Source organism: Chanodichthys erythropterus, chromosome 7 (genome assembly GCF_024489055.1).
Source record: "Chanodichthys erythropterus isolate Z2021 chromosome 7, ASM2448905v1, whole genome shotgun sequence".
Lineage (NCBI taxonomy): Eukaryota > Metazoa > Chordata > Actinopteri > Cypriniformes > Xenocyprididae > Chanodichthys > Chanodichthys erythropterus.
In genome coordinates this window covers 41,469,792-41,489,021 of record NC_090227.1, presented here as the reverse complement: position 1 = coordinate 41,489,021, position 19,230 = coordinate 41,469,792, and the positions used below count along the sequence as shown (strand labels likewise).

Sequence of the window (19,230 nt, the reverse complement as noted above, 5' to 3'; positions counted from 1 at the left end):
TTCCTGTCTTTCATCCTTTCATCCTTTTGTTCTTTCTTTTGATCTTTTATTAATCATTCTTTTGTCCATTCTTTTGTTCTTTTGTCTAATGCATTCTATGTTTCTTTGTTTGTTTGTTTCTTTCTTTTGCTTTTTTGTCTTTTTTCCTTTCTTACGTTCTTTGATCCTTTTGTTCTTTGGTCTGATTTATTCTTTGTTTGTTTGTTTGTTTGTTTGTTTGTTTGTTTGTTTGTTTGTTTCTTTCTTTCTTTCTTTCTTTCTTTCTTTCTTTTGTCCTTTTTTATTTTATTCATACTTTCTTTCACCATCCTTTCTTTCTTTGTTTCTTTTATTAATCTTTCTTTCTTTCACTTGTTCGTCTTTTTTTCTTTCTTTCGTCCTTTCATCCTTTTGTCCTTTTTTATTTTATTCATACTTTCTTTCACCATCCTTTCTTTCTTTGTTTCTTTTATTAATCTTTCTTTCTTTCACTTGTTCGTCTTTTTTTCCTGTCTTTCATCCTTTCATCCTTTTGTTCTTTCTTTTGATCTTTTATTAATCATTCTTTTGTCCATTCTTTTGTTCTTTTGTCTAATGCATTCTATGTTTCTTTGTTTGTTTCTTTCTTTCTTTTGCTTTTTTGTCTTTTTTCCTTTCTTACGTTCTTTGATCCTTTTGTTCTTTGGTCTGATTTATTCTTTGTTTGTTTGTTTGTTTGTTTGTTTGTTTCTTTCTTTCTTTCTTTCTTTCTTTCTTTCTTTCTTTCTTTCTTTCTTTCAACTGCATGTTTTATCCTTCTTTTTTCGTTCTTTCTTTCATCCACTCTTTCATTCTTTTCTTTTTCTATAATTCATTTTTTCTTTGTCGTTCTTTAATCTTTTGTCCATATGTTCACTTACTCACTTACATGTCTACATACACTCGTCTATGCGAATGTGAGAGATATTTTGTGTATGCAAACCCCAGTCCCTCCAGGATTTCGCGGGCCTTTTTTGTGATTGTTGCGGCCTAAAATGCCTGATGTTGCGTGAGCTTTTCCAAAAAATTGCGATGAAAGTTGCGGTGCTTTTTAGGTTTTTGTTGTGATTATACTGCGGAAGGAAATGAACCCTAGGTAGTGGAAGTTGAACGATAGTTGCGATTTTCCATTTTTGTAATTATAATGAGTAATATGTTAAATATTAAATTATTAAAAACATTAATTATGAAAAAAACATTAATTAAAAGAACAAAGACACTGAGAAATGATCCTATAAACAATCTTACCAATATGGCAAATAAAAGATTACCAGGATTACAAAAATGCAGCAAAATAGGCTTTACTTATCCAAATGTGGTTCAAAAGTTAAAGTGCACAGAACAGCACTACATGAAGTAAAACATGAATGTCTCAGCCTTCATATAAGTAAAACAAAACAAACATTAGTACTAGTACTGTGTGCAGGCAGTCTCTCCTGAAGACTACATAAAATAATAATGAACTAATAATATAAATGGCTCAGTATTCATATCAGAAATAAAAAACAATCTCAGTTCAAAATTTGAACAGAACCTCACAGCTTAATGCTGAAGATGCCTAAACAATGGAAAATAAAATACAATTTTGGCATCCATTAATTTCTTGAATTATCTAAAAAACAATGTAAAGTGCACACAGTCCTTCACTGTAAACATAACACACTTTCAGTAACACTGTGGAGAACTTAAGGGTATATAAACACTGACTCCAAATTCAAAAGGTGTCGATACATTCCTGGTGTCAGCACAACACAACACAATACAACATACAAAGATGACAAGGTTAAACACCTAGGCCTCATCAAAAGACTCAAAGTCCTCCTCAAAGTCTTTGTCCTCAAACGCTCCACTGGCAAGCCTCTGGTTATGGTACAGAAAGACCAAGGCTTTGAGGTTGTCATTTGTGACCGATCTCCTTCGGCTTGACAACACCAGCTTGTAGATGCTGTTACTCCGCTCAGCGTCTGCTGAGTTCACAATGACAGATTTGTATCTTATGGCCAGGCCACTGAGTATAGGCAGTCTCTCTTTAAGTCCATCCCAGAATATATCTAGATCTACAACTCCACATGCTGCAGCATGGACTGCAGCTGGACCAAGGCGTGTGAAGTAGGCATCCAGTTCATTTTTAGGCACATCACTGAAGCCTGGGATGGATTCGTAGCTGGACACACTATCACTCATAAATGCAATGTGACGAGGATCAAAGACCCTGACCTCTTTCAGGAAACTAATGGCAGGTTGCCCATCAGAAATGTACTTGCTCAGTTTGTCCTCTGCATTGATGTATGCCTGTTCCACTCTGTTCAGGATCTGCATTTTGATAGCAAAAGATAGATCAAGTCCCTCAAAGTATTCTGCGCATGTTTCATAGCTGAGATCTTTGTTGGCCTCTAACTTCATATGCAGATCCTCCAGGTAGTCAAAAGCTTTGGTGACTATAGGACGTCTGCTCTGGAAGATGTCCAGAAGTCCAATTAACACTCTACACTTATTTGCCATGATGCTGATCTGGACCTGTAGACTTTCAGCCATATTTGGATCCTGGAGCATTTCATGGAGTCTCTCCACTGACTGGGGTGTGGTTTTTCCACAGGTCTTTGAATAGAAAAAAACAAATGAGTCAAAATTATGTTCAGGCAATCAATCACAAAAATACATAGCATTTCATTCATCATTTTGGACATTTTGTGTATTTCTCTGTGTATGTGTTGGTATGTATGTCTTTGGTGGAACTGAAATGTATATTTGCCTGTAAGGTGCCATTGAGGAATTTTTTATTTGTAATATGGCGCTGTATAAATAAAACTGAATTGAATTGAATATATTTGTAATACTGTATTATGAGCAAAGAGAATGCCACTTACATCAATTTCCTTCTCAATAAATTCCTTGTACAGTCCGAAGTGCTCTGAATGGTACTGTACAGCAGTGAACCATGAGTTCCATCTAGTTGCACATGGATTTGGAGCCATGGTTGCTTTCCTTCCTGGTGGTAGATTTTTTGTCATGAATTGAAGATATCTTCTTTTGCGTGAGCCAGCATGGTAGAACATTTGCGAGAAACTCAGCATGAATGAATTCAATTGATCAAAAGGTCTCCGAAAAGCACTTCCGACAAGGTTCATAATATGAGCCATGCATGTTACATGCACTGAATTTGGGAATAAGGACTTCAGCGCAGCAGTATAGGCCTTCTTCATATAGGCTGCATTATCCGTGTTAAACACAATGACATCATCATTATCAATGCTGTATTCTTGAAGACACTTTACAACAGCCATTGACACAGTGGAGTGGTTACACTGCTCAAGGAACACTGTGTCTGCAAGGTACGCCAAAATTCTTCCAGACTCATCCTTCTCTAGTGGTGCAATTAGAATGTTCAGTACACATCTGCCCTCTACATCTGGAGTTTCGTCACAAATGACTGCAACAGGCTTTTTGGTTAAATTAGTCTTGAGAGTTTCTTTCTCCTGCAGGTAGACATCACCCAAGTATTTCTCTTGGAGCTGGTGGCTCCCAGGAATCGCTCCACCATTGACAACCTTCTCTTTGAGGAACTTCCTCAAAACAGGGTGGTCACTCTTTGAGAGTGGAATATTTACAGCTGTACATGTGGCTACCCAATCTAAACAAATCTAAACAGAAAATAATAAAAACATCAATACATCAACCACATTCTGGGATGGTATTGTTGGTGTATGTATGTATCTACATCCATCTCTCTATCTCTCTCTCATATATATATATTCATATATATATATATATATATATATATATATATATATATATATATATATATATATATATATATATATATATATATATATATATATATATAAATCAAACACGTACAGAGATAGCCATTAATATACTGACTATCATTTCCATTAGTTTAGTCCTGCTTATAATAGAACAAAATTTTCTGTTTTCTTTCTTTTTGTTTCTTTGTTCGGTGTAATGTAACCCTGGCAAAGAGAGGGGGAGAGACAGGGAGAGGGCTATTGATATGCAAACGAGAAAGCACACCAGCGCAATTAGCCTTTCGCCGAGCCCCGCCCCCCTTAGTTACTGTTGCTTTGTCCGACAAGCCGTGGCGCTGTCACGCCACACGCAGTGAAAAATACATCGCGGAACAAAGAGGATACTGACCACACATCGACAGACAAGACAGAGCAGGTTACTTATGATATTAAACAAAGTCCCAGCTTTTAAACCGTGTAGTTATTAAAGAAATTCAAACAATAAAAAACGTTTTGTTGCTCTTTAATGTGTCGTGACCATGGTCGTGACAGATTGCTGTAGATCCTCAGCTCAACCGCTCGTAAAAACCGATCATCTCTTCCTATTAGTCCATGAACATGAGAATGAATGTTGTTTCAAACGCGGAAAGACGTCAATACACACCATTTTTCAAGTTTAACTCCACCGAGGTTAATCTTTTAACTACTGGCTGCTTTGTCGGACAAAATGGCGGATGCGGCGTTCTGATTGGTTAGATCGCTTGTCAATCAAACTCTCGGCGAAAGGTCAATTACATGATAATATATACCAACTTTAACATTAACGATGCATGCACATTTAAAATAACTCACCTTAATTCTTTCAGAGCTTGCAATTGACTTGGATGCAACAGCCTGTGTCATTGTGATCTGTCTCGTCGTCTGACGTCCTGCCTGCATTTCTGCACATCTCATGTTATGCTTTGCGGTGGCAAAATGCTTGTCAATCGATGATTTCCTTTTGTGTTCTACCACAATGTTGCATGCAGTGCAAAATAATTTCCCCCCGCTTTCATGCAGAATGCCAGGGTACTGCTTTTGGCGATCTATTGCTGTTATTTTGCTCGGCAAGTGTGAAACGTTTGACTCGCACATGCTGCTTTTCTTAACACGGAAGTAAGGCGGAAGGTAATTTGTCGACGTCAGCTCCAGACGACGCCAATGATTGGTCAAATTTGCGGGAAAGTTGCGGTGATTGGTTAAAATTGCAACACCGCCCCGAATTCGCGGGGATTGGTTGAATTTGCGTTGATGTTGCAAATCGCAACATCGCGAAATCCTGGAGGGTCTGAAACCCAGAGGCCTCATTCATCCACCTGCACATAATATGCATTTAATATATTTTTTGTGTCTTGCTTGTATAAGGAAATCTAGGAGTAGGCCACACATTTAGCTCCAGGCACACATTGAAGAGGGTTGTGATGACAACAGAGGAGTAACCTGCAAAAGAATAAACAAGAGTAAAGGCCTCCTGTTGTGGCTTTGCAGGAAAGGAGAGTGTCACAATCATGCATAGGATTTTCATATTTCAGCCAGACAATTTGTGATCTCATTCAAGACCCAAATGCATACACTTTGGTAAGCCTGGGGAAAGGCGGATGACTTTTTGACTGAAATAACATCAGAGGATCATATCCCTGAGCGAAGGAGAGTGTGTGGTTTAGTGTGTCACATTAGTGTTTGTATGTATCTTGTTTGTGTTTTATGATGTTTGGTTTCCATGAATGATGCCATAGCAATGATTATAATCAAGGAAATACTTTAGGATGGGAAGGACAGGCTCTTTCTCTGTTACACATACACTATTGCCCTTTGAAATTTGCGTGCTACTTCTATTCTTGTTTTCACATTACCGCTTCATTTGCTCATCAGCGGCAAGTAATAAAATTAGTCAGACCGTACATGTCATTTCAGTTAATTAGGATAGGTTTTGTTTGTCTTCACAATGATTAAAGCAAACTTGCGTTATATCTCCAAAGGTTTGAGAAGTAATCCAGTGTAGTCCACATAGCTGCTTCTCAGTAGCCTGGATCTTTCAGTAAGACGGTGATTTAGACTGGAGCTCTTTGAACTTCTCGACTGATCGGGAATGCGGCCACGAGTCACGTCTCTGTTCTGTGTTCATTTCTCTAATGCTCCCCAGCTTCACACTGCTGATCAAAACCTCACGTTCAAACGCAGAGCTGTTCAACAGAGGGGTGAGAAGCCCACCGGGTTTTCCGGCATGCCGAAAGAAGTGGAAACTGCACATTTTGTTGGCATGATGCTGTATCAGACTTGGTAATCATTGCATAATTGGTTTGCTGTTAGATGATGTGATGTTGCTTCTGTTGTTCACAATGACTGGCAAGAGATGGTTGGATGTGTGGTGGCAGAATAGACTCGAGAATACATATTAAATTAGGTCCTTGTCGAATTTCATTAGATCATTAAATGATGACTCTCTTTATTTAATCGTTCTTTATGTGACAAACACATGGTATTTGCTCACATTACAGCTGCCAAGTTATTTTCTAACTCTGGTTCAAATAATAGATCTGGCATCCCTCTGCTTCATATCTGGTCAAAAATGAGTTGCAGGTTTGTTAGGGTGCAGTGCAGGCTATATTAATGTGGAACTTTGCCAATTTTCAACCTGCTTTATAATTTGTCAGTGTTGCTAAATGTATAACATATAAGCATTCATCAACTCACACATCAATTGTGGTAAACGGAAGCTCAAGTATGTTCGCTTGACTTGAGAGAAACAATGAGGTTCATTCTCGTGTGTTACGCATCACATTTGAGCTTCCGCAAGAACCAATGAGGTTCATTCTCGTGTTTTACGCATCACATTTGAGCTTCTGCGAGAACCAATGAGGTTCATTCTCGTGTGTTACGCATCACATTTGAGCTTCATCAAGAACCAATGAGGTTCATTCTCGTGTGTTACGCATCATGTTTGAGCTTCCGCAAGAACCAATGAGGTTCATTCTCGTGTTTTACGCATCACATTTGAGCTTCTGCGAGAACCAATGAGGTTCATTCTCGTGTTTTACGCATCACGTTTGAGCTTCTGCAAGAACCAATGAGGTTCATTCTTGTGTTGTGCATCATGTTTGAGCTTCCGCAAGAACCAATGAGATTCATTCTCGTGTGTTACGCATCACGTTTGAGCTTCCGCAAGAACCAATGAGGTTCATTCTTGTGTTGTGCATCATGTTTGAGCTTCCGCAAGAACCAATGAGGTTCATTCTCGTGTTACGCATCATGTTTGAGCTTCCGCAAGAACCAATGAGGTTCATTCTTGTGTTGTGCAGCAAGTTTGAGCTTCCGCAAGAACCAATGAGGTTCATTCTTGTGTTGTGCAGCAAGTTTGAGCTTCAGCAAGAACCAATGAGGTTCATTCTCGTGTGTTACGCATCACGTTTGAGCTTCCGCAAGAACCAGTGAGGTTCATTCTCGTGTTACGCATCATGTTTGAGCTTCCGCAAGAACCAATGAGGTTCATTTTCGTGTGTTACGCATCATGTTTGAGCTTCCGCAAGAACCAATGAGGTTCATTCTTGTGTTGTGCAGCAAGTTTGAGCTTCCACGTATCAAGCAGGTTCGGTTGAGCTTCTGTTTATGTTCACTGATCAATGTTTATATGTGAATAAAAGCCTAAAAGTGGTATTTGCATAGGCTGCATATGGAGGGACAGAAAGCTCTCAGATTTCAACAAAAAGATCTTTATTTGTGTTATGAAGATGAACGAAAGTCTTACAGGTTTGGAACGACATGAGGGAGAGTAATTAATGACAGAATGATCATTGTTGGATGAACTAACCCTTTAAGTGTAATTTTTAGTATATTTCTGAGACGTGCATAAAAAGTAGACTGAAAGTATTTTAAAATTACACCAATAGCACATTTTAATAAATTTGTTTTTTGTAAGAATCTAGGGAAAGCAATTGTATTATGCATTTCAAGGTGTCAAAAATGTAAATTTAATGAAAAAATAGTCAAATTAATTAAAATTTGCTATTTTAATGAATATTTCTGTTATGCATTTTTATGTTGTTAGCTTAGCAATATGGTGACAGTAACTCTACTAAAAAAAATTGAGTTGATTCATCTGTGTGAGCTGCCTGAGTGTAACAAATCACTCACTTATAAGGTTCCATTTCAGCTTATACCACATCTACACTGGACGCGAGCAGCACAATGTAAGCAGTAGAGAGCAAGCAGCTCACTTGGTAATCGAACAAAGCCAGTGACATAAATGTCTGTAAGTAGCATAAAATCATTATAGTGATTCACCATTGCATGCACTCGCACTGATAAATGTACGGAAGCACACGCGCACTCAGCCTCCCACTCAATCACACGTTAATAGAAAGAGCAGGTCAGTTCACCGGCTCGCTCACGCACAGCCAGTTGCTATCTGTTATCACGATTCTTTCAGCCTCCTACACCGTCCTGTAGATGAGGGAACAGCAGAGTCTGGGATTTTGCAGCCCATTATCACGACTCTTGGTACACACACACACACACACACACACACACACTCTGTAGGCAGCTGAAGCTCTGCTCTAATTCTGATCGAGTAACGTGAGGTAATGAACCAGACGTCGTGCGCTATTGAACTGTCTCTCATTAAGCCTCGCTTTGAGACAATAGGGCCAACGTCTGCTACATTTACCCACCGCTTGACAATGCAACAGCGTGCTGACATCAGTCTGCACTAAAGCTTAATGTATGGATTTATGCTCTGATGAAATAGTCTGTAAGCTGCTCATCTCTGCGGCAGTGAACATTTGAAGCTTTCTAAATACCCATAAGCCTCTGTATTTACCTGTGTGGATGGTAGGAATACAAAACGCAAAAAACAGAGACATCTGGAGATGAATATAATGTTTTGTGTTTCTCTCTCAATGCCCTTCAATAAGTGATGAAGATCCTGGATCAGGTCTCTCATGTCCTTACAAGACTGTAGCGTGTGTAATTTCACAGACAGTTCTGGGTACAGTGCATTCCGAAGCCATCTGTGGCTGCGCCATATTTCAGCATGGCTGGATCGTCTGACAGCAGAAGTGAGAACAGTACATTCTCACTCTTGAGAATGATTTGTTAAGGGAAAATCAAGAGTCAAAAGAGCCTCATCTTTCATTTCCTTTGTGGGGTTTTTGAAGTCCTTATTTCACAGTATGAGCAGAGACTCTAAGCATTTAAGCTCAAAGGGCCGTATATCAGACAAGTCAAGCTAAGAATGTTAATCTGGAAGCAGTTTTTGCCACTTGTGCACTTACAACCTCTATACATGCCATAAATTGATCTGGAAATTTAACATGATCCATAACAATAGAGTATATCCATTAGGAGAACTTTTATACAGTCGGTGATTGTTTTTAGGGATTTTATTGGAAAATGGCATCTGCTGAGATTTCATAAAACGTTGTTTGTTTTGTGTGTGTGTGTGTGTGTGTGAGAGTGAGTGAATTCCCTTCTGTTTTCATCCCTGGTATCCTGTAATCCTGTCAGTTTCATTTTCTTGCTATTGAGATTAAAAGATCATCTTTAAGGTTTTTAATGGGTTCATAACTAAAGAAATCTTTTTTTTTTTTCTTCTTGATTTGAGATATATGTACAGTGCTGTTCAAAAGTTTGGGATCCGTAAGATTTTTAATGTTTTTAAAAGAAGTCTCTTTTTCTCACCAAGGCTGCTTTTATTTGATCAAAAACAGTAAAATTGTGAAATTTTATTACAATTTAAATTTTTCTATTTTTAATTTCTAAATTAAAATGTAAAATATAATTTGTTCCTGTGATCAAAGCTGAATTTTCAGCATCGTTACTCCAGTCTTCAGTGTCACATGATCCTTCAGAAATCATTCTAATATGATGATTTGCTGCTCAACAAACATTTCTGATTATTATCAAATATTAAAAACAGTTGTGTGCATTTTTTTCCAGGATTCTTTGATGAATAGCTTTTGTAACATTATACACTACTGTTCAAACTTTTGGGGTCAGTAAGATTTTTTTCTTCTTTTGTTTTTGGAAAGAAATTAAAGAAATGAATACTTTTGTTCAGCAAGGATGCAATAAATGGATCAAAAGTAACAGTGAAGACATTTATAATGTTACAAAAGATTATATTTCAAATAAATGCTGTTCGTTTCAACTTTCTGTTCATCAGAGAAACCTTAAAAAAATGTACACAACTGTTTTCAACATTGATAATAATCAGAAATGTTTCTTGAGCAGCAAAGCAGCATATTAGAATGATTTCTGAAGGATCATGTGACACTGAAGACTGGAGTAATGATGCTGAAAATTCAGCTTTGATCACAGGAATAAATTACATTTTAAGTAGAAAACAGTTATTTAAAATTGTAATAATATTTCACAATATTACTGTTTTTTTAATATATACACTACCGCTCAAAAGTTTGGGATCAGTAAGATTTTTAATGTTTTTAAAAGAAGTCTCTTTTGCTCACCAAGGCTGATTTTATTTGATCAAAAATACAAAAGGAAAAAAAACAGTAATATTGTGAAATTTTATTACAATTAAATTTTTCTATTTTTAATTTCTAAATTAAAATTTAAAAAGTAATTTATTCCAGTGATCAAAGCTGAATTTTCAGCATCATTACTCCAGTCTTCAGAGTCACATGATCCTTCAGAAATCATTCTAATATGCTGATTTGCTGCTCAAGAAACATTTATGATTGTTATCAAATATTAAAAACAGTTGTGTGCATGTTTTTCCAGGATTCTTTGATGAATAGAAAGTTCAAAAGACTGAAATATAAATAAAGAAAGTTCTATTTATCTGAAATGGAAAGCTTTTGTAACATTATACACTACCGTTCAAAATTTTGGGGTCAGTAAGATTTTTTTCTTCTTTTGTTTTTGGAAAGAAATGAAAGAAATGAATACTTTTGTTCAGCAAGGATGCAATAAATGAATCAAAAATAACAGTGAAGACATTTATAATGTTACAAAAGATTATACTTCAAATAAACACTGTTCTTTTGAACTTTCTATTCAATAAAGAATCCTGAAAAAAAATTGTACACAAATATTTTGTACAATTGTAAACAATAAATGTTTCTTGAGCAGCAAATTGACATATTAGAATGATTTCTGAAGGATCATGTGACACTGAAGACTGGATTAACGATGCTGAAAATTCAGCTTTGATCACAGGAATAAATTACGTTTTAATTTTTTTTTCAAATAGAAAACAGTCATTTTAAATTGTAATAATATTTCACAATATTACTGTTTTTACTGTATTTTTAATTAAGTAAATGCACCCTTGGTGAGCAGATGAAACTTCTTTTAAAAACATAAAAAATCTAAATGCCTTGGTTTAAGCCTTAATTTTTTATTTTTGTGGAGATCAACTATAGCTCAACAGTCAGGATGTGTTAAGCTTTGAAGAACAGAAGTTTGAAGGGCATATCAATTTAATTTTAAGAAAAATTGATTCAAACTACTTTCTTAACCATTTTCCATTGTAGAGGGTTATTATCTGACATTCATTATTCAAAATGCAATTTAACAGCTTCCCCACAACAAAAAATGACCAAAACACAAAAGATTTAAAGTGTGTACACACACACTAGAGCCTTTCTGAGTTCAGCTACTGATAGAAGGGGAAAGCGATCCATTGAAGTTTTTTAGATTTCTTACACACACACACACAAACAGATGGTGTGAATGAAATACATGACTTTACCACAAGAACCCAAGAATCTGCAGCTGGGAATCTTCTGAAGGTCTAAATTTATTCATAGCCATGCCTTTTACCAGCACAAACACAAACAATAGCGCTCACTCACTCTCTCTCACGCTCTTGTTCCATCTTACACAAACACGAGTCTGAATTAGGCACTGAAATGGGCACACGCAAACATAATGACAGACAATTACGTTTCCAGTGATATCGCACTAATATATCAGCTATTGGTTCGGGTTCGATAATCCCCCGTTCGTGTCAGGGATCTCCCGTTGCTATAGCGACCTTGTCTGTGTGAAATCCACAAAAGCCCATAATACTCTGCAGCCTGTATATATATGCTTGTGTTTCATTTAGTCGCACACACTCCACAAACACAGCGCATAACGCAACCCTCCTGCTCTGTGGTTGGGCCTCTCTCCTGCCATTGAACTTTTATTGGGAGAAAAAGAAAGACTTTTTATATTTGGAAAATCAACAAGTGAAATGTTTCCACACAAACAATATTGTTCCTTATAAAAAAAACTCAACGTAATAATTATTGTTCCATCGCTGCTTTCTCTACATCACATTCTGTCTCTTTTCCAGCACGAGGGCCCTTGACCTGCAGCTGTGCGTGGTCATGCGTGAGATGGAGAGCGCGAGGGCGGAGAAAAACACCGTGCTTACAGAGCTGGAAAACGAGCGCTCTTGCCGCCTGCACCTCAGGTAAGGAAATGAGGGAACAATGGCGTAAAAAAGACAAAAGAACAAGCAGCTTTCATTGGGTCGTGAGAGCGCGTGTGGAGTGTCTGCAGTAGCCACCTCAGCCACGGCACGACAGGAAGAGCTCTGCAGATGGGAAACAACTGTGTGCGTGTGTGAGTACACTTGTGGGTGTTTGCAGGCACAAGTGTGAGAAAAAAATACAAAGTGAAAAGGGAAGGAGAACTAAAAAGAGAACAAGCGTACATTGATTTGAGCAGAATAGATTTCTGTGCAGTTGTTGTAAAATGGATTTCAAAATCCTTTGAACATGACTGTTGATATGCTTGACCATTGTATTTCTCATTTTAGTCATATTGCTTATGTAACGACTTATTAGGGTTCCTTATCTCTTTTAAAGCGTTTTTTTTTTTTTTAAAGTTTCCAGCCACCGTCACCATTTTTGATGATTTGAACAAAGCTTTCATGGCCTCCAGAATATTTTGTTGTATGAATATCTGAACATGCAATATATAAAAAGAAAGAGCTTTTAATCCAAAACCTTCATGGTTCTTTTTTATCAGCACATATATGTGGGTAAGTTTCATAAAAAAAGGAACATTTTAAAGAAAATTCTCAGAAAATCGATTTTCCCCCCCAAAAAGAATACATTGTTTATAAGCGATGCTTTTATCACTTGTTTCTGCCCCTTTTTTTCCTGTGTTTTGATTTGGAGATTCTCTACTCTTCCAGAAGATGTGTAATAGCGCCTCCTACCTTATAACAGTGAAAACATGGAAACAATGGCAAGGAAAGAGTTATTTTAAAGGAACACTCCACTTTTTTTGAAAATAGGCTCATTTTCCAACTCCCCTAGAGTTAAACAGTTGAGTTTTACCGTTTTCGAATCCATTCAGCCGATCTCCGGTTCAGGCGGTACCACTTTTAGCATAGCTTAGCATAGTTCATTGAATCTGATTAGACCGTTAGCATCGCGCTTAAAAATGACCAAAGAGTTTTGATATTTTTCCTATTTAAAACTTGACTCTTCTTTAGTTACATCGTGTACTAAGACCGACAGAAAATGAAAAGTTGCAATTTTCTAGGCTGATATGGCTAGGAACTATACTCTCATTCAGGCGTAATAATCAAGGAACACAGCGTCTCTCACAAACGTCTCCATGGTTGCAAGGCACGTTCCCTGTGCAAGCAGAGGCTCACGGGCGCTGCGTAATATCATTGCACTGCTGCAGCCATGGAACGGCAGCAAAGTTCCTTGATTATTAGGCCTGAATGAGAGTATAGTTCCTAGCCATATCAGCCTAGAAAATCGCAACTTTTTATTTTCCGTCGGTCTTAGTACACGATTTAACTACAGAAGAGTCAAGTTTTAAATAGAAAAAAACATCAAAACTCTTTGGTCATTTTTAAGCACGATGCTAACGGTCTAATCAGATTCAATGAACTATGCTAAGCTATGCTAAAAGTGGTACCGCCAGAACCGGAGATCGGCTGAATGGATTCGAAAACGGTAAAACTCAACTGTTTAACTCTAGGGGAGTTGGAAAATGAGCCTATTTTCAAAAAAAGTAGAGTGTTCCTTTAACTATCTAAGAGCATGGTCTGAAGCGCATGGCGCAGGTGCACTCAGGGCGTGTCCGACACTTTTGCTAGTTTAACGAGGGAAAAAAACGGTCTGCATGTCAGGCGCACGGTCCAACAGGGTTGCACCTAATCTCTTAATGAGTCATGGGTGTGTTTGGGGCGTAACGTGCAATTAACCAATCAGAGTGTCATCTCCCATTCCCTATAAAAGCCAGGTATGCTTGCACCATGGTGGATTTCTATTTACATGGTGGAATATAGACACCCTCAACTCGGTGAGTCAGTTTAAATAAGTATTGCCACGACTGGTCAAAATTGTGCAAATTTTATCCCATCGCCTGAAAACTGGCATCGTATATTATATTCCGAGTTGTTTTGTGGTAAAAATAGCAACAGGGCAGGGTCAGTAGCTCACAGAGTGCAACCATGATAACCAGAGTGTCCAAGAGACATCAAGCCTTAATAACCGGGGTTCCCTTTAAAGAGGAAATATCTGATTTTTTTCATGTTTAAGTGTTATAATTAGGTCTCCGGTGCATCTACCAACCCAGAAAATGTGAAAAAGGACAACCCAGTAACTTTGTTTTGGCAAGCCTTTCTCTGCAAGTTTGTGAAAAAATGCTAACTGGTCGTTGGCTGCACAGATGAGCACAGAATGCTATTTAGAGTCTCTTTAGCTAGGATAGCCTGCAAGTTGACCCTGGCAAGCTCGATTGCCTAAAAGGAGCGTTTCTGTCCGAGCGATATTTTGGAAAAAATATTAGACCATTCACGGCATTTGATAGCAATCATAAACATTAGCCTGGTGTGTAATAAGTATTGCCACGATTGGGCAAAATATTAGCCAATTTTATTCGTCATTACTGCAAATAGGTAATTCTGATACATGCAGTGACTATGCATTTTTACATTGTAAAATCTTTTACATTGTAATCCTTTTATTTTTAATATTTGGCATGTTTGTGTGCTGCTGTGCATCCCTGTGGCCCATCTGGTCTATATATATATAATAACAAATATTTGTCTTGTTATTTACTTTTAGTTTATTCAAGGCTTGTTCCTCCTGCTAATATCTGCTGTTTGTGATGTAAACCGTTAATAATCATGTGTTGTGAAGTGAAGCTGTCATGAACAGCAGAGGTCTCGGTTGACTGGCAGGTGATAATGCAGTCATGATCTCTCTGACAGGCCTTTCTGTCTCCTCCAACCATCACACACAAAGGCCACGATGGCGTCACACTGCAAAGTGCTTTCAGGAAAGGTGTGTGTCGGGGGAATGAATGCGAGTAAAGGAGTGTGTGGAAAACTTTTATTGGTGGTTAGTGTGCATCAGCTCAGTGACGTAAAATACCTGGAGTTACTTGAAAATCTTTTTATATAATAATCTTTTTCATTGTTTGCTCTCTTTCTCTTTGTCCCATTTTGACTTTGATTGATTATTTCGGCTGATGGTTCACACCTGCACAGGTTTTTAGAATCTATCAAATTCATAGTTACCAGCTTTTAATATATTGCCAAAGCTTACAGAGTATTAATATTACAGAAATAGACAATGCTGAAAATAAACACACAGGCAATTAAAGGTACATTAAATTAAAAATGTAAACAAAATGTAATTTTCTCTCATGAAAATATGCTATTCTGACATCATAAAACCCTAATGACCACAAGAGCTACAGTATGTTCACATAGTCAGTTTTTGGGAGTGACAACCACATTTACTTATAGATGTGAGTCTCAAAATGTCCTGTTCACACAGCGACTTACAGTTGAGTCACGAATAGTGTCTATATGAATGTGCAACGGGTGTTGTGCCCGTATTCTCAGACAAGTAACCATCACGAAGGTGACCAAAGTAATTTCAAAGATGGCGATGTCCAAAAAATGAAAAGTCTTATCACTTGACATGACAAGAGTCCAATCGAGCTGCGATCTGTCAGATCTTCATTAGCTGACATCAATGTTTATATCTGGGAGGAGAGCGGACCGCAATACATGGTAAACATGCATTTCTGCAGCGCAGAGCGGCTCTCTCGTGTGACGTGACAGAAAACTAGTTGTCCAGTCCTGTTCTGTTCACACTGCGTGGGATTTCCGAGAATGCGGTTGTGAGTGGGGGTTGCACTGACTAATCGACTTAAAGGTGCTCTATGTATGTTTTTGACTGTACTAAAGCATAAAAATACCATAATATGTTTGCAGATATTTATTAAACATGCTGAGTTCACATACTCGTTTCTCTGAAAACCATTGCTACAGCCAGTTATTTTACTTTGAAATTTGAGTTCTGTGTCGGAATTTCTGTTTTTGTTTCGGTCTGTGCAACACTCCACGTTGCCAATTTACCCAATAGTATTTCACCACCCAGGGTTGCCAGTTGGCGGAAAACACATGCAGCGAATTGCAGCCATGGAAGCCAGTGAACAAACTGGGTCAGAGATCGCAGACTCTACCCGACCTAAAAAGACTCAGCATCCATCTAAAAATCTCTATGAACGGGAGCATATTAAAACGCGATATCAACTCATCATAAATCAATAAATCAACGAATTATCTTACACTGTGTAAGTCTCCTCGCCTTCCAATGTCAATTGAGCTCGCTCCTGTTGCATGTCTTCAAACTGGCAACCCGCGAGAGCATCAAGTCTGAGGAGGAGGGGGCGGGGCAAACAATATTTTGAATTTGGACTGCAGTACCCATTTCAACCACTAGCTGCCATTCTTACATAGAGCACCTTTAATGCTCTGCCATGACGCTTTGAAGGGGACATCTCATGAAAATCTGATTTTTTCCATGTTTAAGTGCTATAATCGGGTCCCTGGTGTACCTACCAACCCAGAAAATGTGAAGAAGGACAACCCAGAAACTTTGTTTTGGCAATAGATTAGATTTTAGATTTCGCTCCCCTAGGGACATAGGAAGGGGATCTTATTATGTTTCCGCCCCTTAATCTGCATGTTTCCACCCACAGCGCCACCATTTTGTTTTTTTACTTTATCTGTAACTGATTTAGAATGAGCAAGAATCTATGCGAAATATAATAACCCAAAAACTGAAAAAAATAAGCTGTAATGTCGGAGCAATAGCCTTGTGGGCAGCACTGTGTCATATGCCATAGCTGTGCACAAGGCAACCCGCGTTCCAATCTCAGCTCGAGGTTCATGCTTATTTGTTCATGACGTCATCAGCGACTTGTTGACATCGACTTGACTTTAATCACATAAATGTCGACTTTAAAATAGCTGAAGTTGTTCAACCTTTAGTTGTGAGTTCTGAAAATTTATGGGTGTGAGTTTGGTTATAGAATGCGGTTGTCACTCCCTTAAATAACTGAAATGTGTGTTAACGTAACCACACTAAGGATCAAAATACAGGACTGACAGCTGTATTCTGCTGCTATGTGATCTAGGCCAAGGTCTTACCAGGTTATTCATTCAGTGATAATGATTGCATCATTTTATCACCTGTAGAACGAGGAGCTTATTTCCCTGGGTGCCCTTATATGTCATGACCTATTATATTGGAATGTGTGGCGTTGGTGTTAATATTACATCTGACTTTCTCAGGACGCCTTTTACATTTACAAGTGTCAAGATATGATCAAAGTGCTCTTGTGTGGTCTTGCCTTGCACCCCATAAAAATGTATCCCTGGAAAAACAAAATGTTCTATTCTGTGTTCCTGTGATGATAGGGATTGTAATGTTTCAAGATGGTTAAAGTGTTTCTCTCGCTCTTACATTCTCTGTATTTATTTATTTTTTTGCCTGTCCCGGTTGTGCAGGACTCTAGTGATGTGTTGCCAGTCAAACAACGGAACAGAGTACTCAACTTTCAAATCATTTAGTTTTGACCCCATTTGCAACATTTTATCAGGCAGTAATTACTAAACAATTTGCACATGATATGTACTGTCTGTCTTCTGAAAGACAAGTTTAAGTTTGCTCCTAAGTTACAAATGATTAGTCTTTTATTTTAAGAGCAACAAGAAATGTTTAAAAACTGTCAAACTTTATTAAGAGCTCTTAAATGCCTTATCTCCTTTTATTCAGTTTGATTTATTTTATTGTTTCCAAGACTGTCCCGAGACCTCAGTTCACCAAGAGCATCCCGAGTACATTTTTGTTAAACTCTAATGACTCCATTTTCTCTTTCTGCACAGCAGTTGCCAAGCATTTTTTCCCTGTTCTAAGCTCAAATACATGTTTTCACTGTTTACTGTACATACTTCACACTTTCCTGCTACCTAGCAATCTCGTAAAATCTTCCTTTTGATATGTTATCTTACATTTTTTCATGTGGATGTCAAAGCAGAGCATGACCCTTGTTTTGAATAGTGTTGACTTCATCTAGCACAATTTGTACTACAGACATGAGTGATACTTCAAAGCGTGCTATTATTTTAATCAGACAAAAATGGAAATTATGTTATCATTTAGGCCCTATTTACACCTGGTATTAGGATGTGTTTTGATTGATCGGATCACAAGTAGACAATTTTATCCACTTTCAACCTGATTTCTTTGAGGTTATGGTCTATGGGTGGGTAAATGTATGGGCTTTTCAGACCTTTTGACCTAATGGACAAAATAAGGGTGCACAATTTACATATGAACATGCCCGGAGATGGCGGAAGAGTATGAGTGTGTGTTAGAAATCAAGAATGGTGAGAGAACATTGTGCTTGGTACATTTTTTTGTCTTCAAACCAAACTTGGGGCTTTAGCCCAAGTTTAAATCCTGTCTGGCTAGCGCGCTTCCCGTAATGTTTATGCATTAGGTCAGTAGGTTGAGCCGAGCCTTCAGTTGGAGCTTCTGTTGAGGTCAGCAGGCCAAGTTTGTTTACCATTAACTAAGACCGGATGGGCAGGCAAACTCATGAAACCATATTTCACACTTGAAATGATAGTGAAATCAGTGTGGAATCGAGCCTGTAAGCTAAGCAACTACAAAGAACACCCAAACAACTGCTAAGAAACTTGCTAAAAACACTCTGAACTCTATAGCAATGCTCTGGCAACCACCCACCACACCCTAGTAGGGGTGTTGCAATATACACTCTTGACAATAACCATGATATTTATAAAATGAAATCTTGATATCAAATAATATTACACATACAATAGTATTATAAGTAATCCAGTGCCAGTAACTGGCTGACACTCCAAGATGGGTGTGGGTTTATTGCACCTTAATGCAGCATCCCACCATAAAATTGAAAAAATAAGAAAAAATGATGTTAAAGGACATGACGGATGAGACACTCAACCCTCACCTGAAAAAAGTAGGATTTCGTAAAAAAATAAGGGGAGTTTGAACCCCAGTGAACAGTTCTATTTATAAGTATAAGCTGTTTTTGTACACTTACACAGTTATGATTACAAACACTCTCTAAATCTCCCTACATTCATATGTGTGATTAATTGTTTATTTTGTGTTTTCTCTTTTTT

The 19,230-nt window shown here is 37.8% G+C and overlaps 2 protein-coding genes across 15 annotated transcripts in view; one reads left to right on the top strand and one right to left on the bottom strand.

The window, feature by feature from the left end:
* lekr1 (Leucine-, glutamate- and lysine-rich protein 1) overlaps positions 1 to 19,230 on the top strand; it is a 228,019-nt gene that overhangs the window by 34,049 nt on the left and 174,740 nt on the right. For all 14 annotated transcript variants that reach the window (XR_010895534.1, XR_010895536.1, XR_010895538.1 and 11 more), the window contains one exon: positions 12,082 to 12,201. Coding sequence is in view for 6 of the 14 variants with exons in the window: in XM_067390612.1 (XP_067246713.1) it covers positions 12,082 to 12,201 (120 nt within the window). In the remaining 8 variants the exon portion in view is untranslated. The remainder of the gene's footprint in view (positions 1 to 12,081; positions 12,202 to 19,230) is intronic.
* On the bottom strand, positions 680 to 2,977 carry LOC137022965 (uncharacterized). Its single transcript, XM_067389444.1, has 2 exons — positions 2,865 to 2,977; positions 680 to 2,595 (listed from the first exon to the last, which is right to left on the bottom strand). Exons 1-2 carry the CDS (start codon positions 2,970 to 2,972, stop codon positions 1,789 to 1,791), a joined length of 915 nt encoding a protein of 304 aa, XP_067245545.1. The 5' UTR covers positions 2,973 to 2,977; the 3' UTR covers positions 680 to 1,788.

What these genes read in the sequence shown, in the direction of transcription:
- LOC137022965 (XM_067389444.1), bottom strand. Translation starts at nt 2,972, where the DNA reads ATGGCTCCAAATCCATGTGCAACTAGATGGAACTCATGGTTCACTGCT. An exon ending in TTATTGAGAAGGAAATTGAT is followed by an intron (nt 2,596 to 2,864) that starts GTAAGTGGCATT and finishes TTCTATTCAAAG; the next exon opens with ACCTGTGGAAAAACCACACC.